Genomic DNA, 7107 nt, shown 5'->3' with positions numbered 1-7107 from the left:
CGAAATGCTGCGGGAAGCCCCAGTGGCTTCAAAAGGCTTGAATGTCTCCGGCAGGCAGGCACCCGGGCTGCCAGCAGCAAGGACGCAGGTATAACAGCCCGTCTTTCCTTACCAAAGACTAAATAGAGCGTGCCAAAAATCAGGTCTTCCCTCTCCGATAAAGTGGAGGTGAACACTGAGGCATTGGACGTATTTCCCATCTGCAAAGCAAGATACAAACACAAGTGAGAGTGAATTTTGGCTAACCAAGGAGTGCTTGGCTTCCTCAGTCCCCAGGGAGGACAGGACAGCTCTGCCACAGTGCTACAACCCAGCCAGCAGCGTGCAACTGGGCAGGGGGCCACTAATAGGATCAGGCTGGTAATCTCACTTGATTACCATTCCTTCAATTACAGATCTTACTGATTAGCATTAGCCTTTGGATCTAAATTTTCTTTGCAAGTCTCAGCCATGTGCTGACTGCAGCAGGCGCTGCATGTTTGGACATGGGGACCGGCTGCTCGGAGCTGGGGACTTCGTGTTCTGCAAGGTCCCCCACCTCCTCCAGGCTTGCCCCATCCTTCATGTGCCTCTGCCTGTCCCTGTGTCCACAGCGGCAGAGAGACTTGGCCCAAACTGCCGTTGCGATGCAGCCGAGACCTGTTCGTGTGCCATCCCGGTAGCATTTTAATTGCCTCTACTGTGGGACATGCACTGCATGTGCTGAGAAGGGGACTTGCAACAAGCTGTTCATCGCACCCCAGCCCAGGAGACCCCACAGCTGGGGACAGAAAGGATTTGTCACTCCAGTCATCACTGTGCCTGGCTGGGACCTTCCTTCTTCAGCCGTACCTACATCTGATCCGTGCTGCCAGCAGTGCGGGTGGTCAAGAACTTGAGGGTTGAACCCATGTATTAACAAAAAAAAAAAATAGTAGTAAAAAGCCATTCCCTTTCTCGGGGTGCCTGACTCAATCATTGAGTTTTATTGGCCTAATTAGTTTCCCTGTTATTTTGTGCAGCTGAGCCAAAGGCTCCCAAGTGCTTAGGAAGTTAATAGGGGGTAGTAGACCAGAACAGCAGACGCGTTTCAGTATATTCACTCCCTTCACTGATAAGAAATAAATGGAAAAATGTTTTGTTCAGGTGAAGAAAAAAAAAAAAAAGGAGAGGGGGCGAGAGAAAATAATGGTTTAATTATATGTTTCGATAGCTGTTAGCTTGCTGGCTGGGATGTTTAATGCAGGCAGGCAGTATTTCTGCCTCCTTCCCCAAGGTCCCTTCCTGCACGCTGCAGGAGGAGCGGAGCGCCCTGCCGGGGAGCAGGGGCTGGGGCCAGCCTGGGCACGGTTCAGCCCTCACACGTGGCAATGGGCTGCTTATTCCTGCCCCAGAGCCTACTGGAACGGGGAACAGATTTGGCCTTATGGGGAGGAGGTGAATAAAACCAATATCCCCAGCACAGATCCCTACCTGACCCCTAAGTGCCACGAGGCAGCTTGGGAGCTCTCACACAACCCACGAGATGTTTACAGCTCACATGGTCCCACTTATTACTTTTCAGTGAGACTATCTCAAGCAGCTGATGTTAAGCAATCAAATATTTTTACAGTCGGTGCCTACATACCATGAGTGGGATGGAGTTGCCTCTGCAGGCCAGGCAAGATGCTGGTTAATTTAGTTAATGGGAGCTGCAATGGTCATCCATGGTTCTCAGTTCATTCCGTTGAACTTCTTCTGGCTTCTCTGGATGGTTCCTGCTGCCCTTATGAACAGAGATGGTGGAAAACAAGAGAACTGGTCTGTGCAAAACAGTCCCGGCAAGCGTGTGCTGTGCAGAGAGAGGTGTCACACACTGAAGACAGAAGGAGCAACAGCAAGCCAGGCTTTGCCTGGCTCGCTCTGGTAGACATGGGCAGAGCCCTTGTGCTGCTGGCAGACTCCCATACCCTTGAGACATGTTTTGTCCCGGCTACTGGTCTGACAGCTTGACGCGAATGTGATTTTAAATTAAGCTCCATTTACATCACCCTGCTAAACGGACAGAGGCTCTCGGGAAGCTGTGCAGCACACTTGCCTCCTTCCCCAACTCATTTATTGGCTTTTGGTGATGGGAGAGAGATACTGCACTGGTTTGAAATGCCCTGTCCTCCTGCCTGGGTCTGGAAAGTCTGGTCCATGGCACTGCAAGGAGATGGTGAAGGCAGACATGCGCAGCCAGGTCCAACCACTTCTGCTTGCCTTTCCTAGTATGAAAGAGCTTCCTGTCACCACCTTTCACTTTGGAGAAATGACCACCACACCTGGGATTTTTCCAATCTCTTGTCGTGCAAGACAAAGCATTTACTTAACAACAGCCTGTGTTTTACCAAGAAACTAAACTCCAGCTATGATCTGCAGGCTTGGGCGAGGCTGCTGGCCCTTGGGGTTTGATATGCTTGCACCTATGGGAACAAGCACTGAGCAGCATGATTGCCCAGGCAGGCTGACAGCCACGCAGCTGGTTTGCTACTTGAACATCTCAAATGTCCCCTGTCCTGTTATACCAGTATGTACAAATACAGCCCAGCAACTTCTCATACATCATTATGGTGTGACAGCATCAGTGGACAAGGGAAAACCAACAGACGTCATCTATCTGGACTTCTGCAAAGCCTTTGACACGGTCCCCCACAACATCCTTCTCTCTAAATTGGAGAGCTATGGCTTTGATGGATGGACTGTTCGGTGGATAAGGAACTGGCTGGATGGTCGCGTCCAGAGGGTAGTGGTCAATGGCTCGATGTCCGGATGGAGACCGGTGACGAGTGATGTCCCCCAGGGGTCTGTACTGGGACCGGTGCTGTTTAATGTTTTCATCAATGACTTAGACAGCGAGATTGAGTGCACCCTCAGCAAGTTTGCAGATGACACCAAGCTGAGTGGTGCGGTTGACACACCAGAAGGACGGGATGTCATCCAGAGAGATCTGGACAGGCTGGAGAGGTGGGCCTGTGTGAACCTCATGAGGTTCAACAAGGCCAAGTGCAAGGTCCTGCACCTGGATCGGGGTAACCCCCAGTATCAGTACAGGCTGGGGGAAGAAAGGATTGAGAGCCTACTCTGCTCTGGTGAGGCCTCACCTGGAGTACTGCGTCCAGCTCTGGAGCCCTCAGCACAAGAAGGACATGGTACTGTTGGAGCGCGTCCAGAGGAGGGCCACAAAAATGATCCGAGGGCTGGAGCACCTCTCCTATGAGTACAGGCTGAGGGAGTTGGGCTTGTTCAGCCTGGAAAAGAGAAGCGGCGGGGAGACCTGATTACGGCCTTTCAATACCTAAAGGGGGCCTATAGGAAAGACGGGAAATATCTTTTTAGTAGGGCCAGCTGTGACAAGACAAGTGGTAATGGTTTTAAACTAAACCAGGGTAGGTTTAGACTAGATATAAGGAAGAAATTCTTTACAATGAGGGTGGCGAAACACTGGAACAGGTTGCCCAGAGAGGTAGTGGAGGCCCCATCCCTGGAAGCATTCAAGGCCAGGTTGGATGGGGCTCTGAGCAACCTGATCTGGTTAGCGGTGTCCCTGCTCGCTGCAGGGGGGTTGGACTAGATGACCTCTAGGGGTCCCTTCCAACCCAAAACATTCTATGATTCTATGATTACTTGTATTTATATACATGCAGCTTTGATGTTCAGCCTTAAAAATTCATTACCTTTTAATAATTGCCTGCTAAAATACACAAGGAAAACATTAACATGTGCATCTTAGAGGCTTCCTACTTTAAATAATATAGTGTTGGTGTCAGAGCAGCAACTTGACTTGGAGGACTTTGCAGGTGCACACTCCCCTGGTCTGCTTTTCCTTATGCTTTCCTGGTTGCTGGACATTGTGCTCTCAGTTCTGCTTTGGCACTGGGGTAGCCTTGAACCACTCTAACACATTTGAATGTCCTCATTTGCATTATATAGTTCAGCTGAATCAATTTGCTTTTCTTAGCGAACATAATTCACAAGGTGCTCGCTTTACGCCCCCTCCCACCTTCTCCCTGTTCCTCTTGCCTGGACACAGTGCAGAGAACCAAGCCCTGCCAGCGTGGCCCCGTGAGATGCTGCTCATGACCAAGTTATGAGAAGTCACCGTAACCTCCATCCGCGTGCTCTTGGGCTTTCTGCTTGCTCTGGGCAGAGTGCAAACTCCCTGGCCATCCCCGTAAACATCTACACAATGTAATTACCAGGACACACAAGGCTGGAGTCTGAGCAGCAATGGGCCAAGATCCACCCTGAGCTCTGCTTAGAGGGAGAAGGATATAGGCAAGAAATTATCCCAGCTAATATTAACTTGGGAAGCTGCACACCAGTCCTCAGCCTTGCGCTCGATACCCAGGGAAGGAATTCACCGCCTGATCTTTCTGCACTTGCACCACACTAAAAGCATCCCAGAGTAACTCAGTTTGCTCAGCTCATCACCTGCTTTTACTTCCAGGTTTATGTTGAAGGTGACCGTCCCCTCTCCGTGTCCTCAGCGTGACTGATGGCACCTGCAGCTCCGGGAAGCACCTCCCTGCCTGCCCGGCTGAGGCACTGGGACCTGCCGGTGTCCAGCTGGGGTTGCCTTTCCCGTTTGCTCCCTGGGAGCTTCGGGAATCGAATCGACAGGAATCCTGAGCAGAGCCTGTGAATCCCAGAGAGAGGCACCAGCACACAGGTGACACCAGGCAGCTTTAAGCTGTCCTTCCTCGCTCTGGTCTGTGCTGGGTCGATCTTTCAGCAGATATTATAGCAACAACAAAACTGTTGTCACCCGTTCTGGAAGCTGGGAAGCCCCAGCCCCCGTGAATTTGGTGTGCTCCCTCTGCAAGGGCAGCCTGCAGAAACCAGCCCGACCACTGCTCCACGGTTACACCTCGGTGCAAGCCAGGCTCTGAGCATCAGGTACACACTCCCTGATTGCAGAGAGACTACAACATCATCTAGGAGGTGAGCACAGCGGCTCTGGGGGTGGGAGATATTTGGGTTGTCCCTTTACGACAGCAATCATTTCAATAAAAGGATGGCCCTGGATACCTGGTACTGACCCTGCAACTGCTCCTTGCAAGCACTCCAAGTGCTTTTGCAGCCAGGATTCAAGCCAAATCTCTCCCTTTACTGACTGTCCAGTGGAGACTTAGGTTGTCCCTTGAGATTTTCACTGACAGTCACGACTCATTGGACACAAGTGCTGGAAATCCCTAGCAGGAAAAAGAGAAACATTTTCCAACCTTTCTTCACCTGCTCTGTGCAAATCTTGTCCCTAACCTCAAATCAGTGACTCATAAAGAACAACAAAATAAACGGGGCTTGTGTTCAGGTTTTGTTTAAAACCTTGAAAGCAATTTTATCTTAAGAAAAAGCAGCAATGGCAAATCTGGGCTTTAGTGGAAGAATAAAGTTTGCCGGCTGCAAGACAAGGTGCTGCAGGAAGGTTATCAGATGAGATTTCTCCATCACACGGAAGCAGAAAAAGCTGGAGTCCAATTTCTCCCTTTTTCAGGCCACCCTCTAAAAGGTATGGGAGGAAATAGGCTTCCCTCCTCACCAGCATGTGCCGGAGCAGAGAGGGCAGGGTGAGAACATCACTCCGATGCATATTCATAATTGTCAGGGTGAAAAAGCTGCCTCAGAGTATTTAATTTCACAGCTAACGAAAATCCAATCTCAATGTGCTTTCTATGATGAATGCACGTCCTTAGGAGCCCACCTCTCCCTTCCTTGTGTGCCAAAGCATTTTAATAGATGCTAAGGTTAAATTTATCAGAAAACCACCAAATTATTAGACTGAGTATGACACTGTGGATGTGGAAAGGGAAGGTGGGAGGAGGTTTTGCTACATATTCATCAGCTTCTAAGTCTCTCTTCAGAATTTCTCAAGGAAGTGACTCTTTCTTTCTCCTTAATGGGGAAATGGACAGAGCTCCCAGAGGTACAATGTGGATGCATGCACTAAGATACGAGCCTATGCCTTTGGGATAAATGTATGCGCCACCATGCTTGTGTCCCTACAGGTACCTTCAGCATTGCCTGTTGCTCTGACCATCCCTACATGCATTGGGCTGCATGGAAGGGAACTGCAGTTACTGATGACGAGAGCCCTGCAATGGTGCAAGCTGGGCGAGAGCCAGCTGAGGGGTCAGAGTGCTGGAGCGATGTCCCAGGCTGTAGAGCGGCACCCAGGAACGGGACTGGGAGTTGCTCACCCTGAGAGCAAAGTTGGTGCAGAGGAGAGTGAATCCCGCAGGAGAGGAGGACGTGGAGGTGCTGGAGACCGGCACCCCCCTTGTGCTACGGGTGGGCAGGACGACATAGCGCTGGTGGTGAAAGGGGGCTGGCTGGGTTCATCTCCTCCACAGAACACCCTGGCTGCTAAATGGTTCACAGCACAGTGGAAATTATCTCCCTCGCTATCCTGTGCTCCTTGGAGGGTAAAGAGCGTCCATGGTACAGGAAGAGGTGATTTATACCTCCCTGTACCAGACCGAGTGACTCCGGCCATGAGAATGACGTCCTTCATTAACCTAATTGGAAACAACCTTTATCTAGGGATGAGCAAATCATTCCTGAAATTCTCATAACGCATAGTGCTCCCCTAGGCCATATTTCATTCTTCCTCAAGAGCCCTTGGGAAGCAGACACGCTGAACACAGCGCAGGCACACCACCTCTCCGAGATGCTTCAGCAAAGCATACGTGTATTAAGAACACAGAGCCTGGGATAAGGGAGGGACTGTGGTCACACAGCTGCACTGGTGACGAGACAGGCCCAGCATAAATAGTCTGGAAGGAATTGTTCCTGTCCCTCAGCGTGCATGCAGGCACGCAGCAAAGGAAGGAGAGAACTGGCAAAGCCTGTAGGATTTCATTTCCTTCAGAACCCTGGCAGGTCTCCATCCTGCAATACATCAGGGGAGCTACAGGTGTCCAGTGAGATCAAGCTGGCAAAAAGTAACAATAATCCAGGGGAGAGGAACTTCTATTTCGGATGTATTACTTGGGATAGGCCTGTTCTGGTTTTGGCTGGAATAGAGTTAATTTTCTTCATAGCGGCTACTATGGGGCTGTGTTTCAGATCTGTGCTGGAAGCAGTGTTGATAACCCAAGGATGGGTTGG

General features: G+C 50.5%; 1 protein-coding gene across 1 annotated transcript in view; it reads right to left on the bottom strand.

The window, feature by feature from the left end:
- The window catches only part of LOC104132160 (opsin-5-like), a 16500-nt gene that overhangs the window by 8449 nt on the left and 944 nt on the right, over positions 1 to 7107 (bottom strand). Inside the window, exons 2-3 of the mRNA XM_009645410.2 lie at positions 1607 to 1744; positions 113 to 200 (exon numbers count right to left, since the gene is read on the bottom strand). Coding sequence (XP_009643705.2) covers positions 113 to 200; positions 1607 to 1609 — 91 coding nt within the window. The 5' untranslated portion in view covers positions 1610 to 1744. The remainder of the gene's footprint in view (positions 1 to 112; positions 201 to 1606; positions 1745 to 7107) is intronic.

This window comes from Egretta garzetta, unplaced genomic scaffold, assembly GCF_000687185.1.
Source record: "Egretta garzetta isolate BGI_Z169 unplaced genomic scaffold, ASM68718v1 scaffold188, whole genome shotgun sequence".
Classification (NCBI taxonomy): Eukaryota; Metazoa; Chordata; class Aves; order Pelecaniformes; family Ardeidae; genus Egretta; species Egretta garzetta.
Note: the sequence above shows the minus strand (reverse complement) of the source record. Positions and strands in the feature narration are given on the sequence as shown.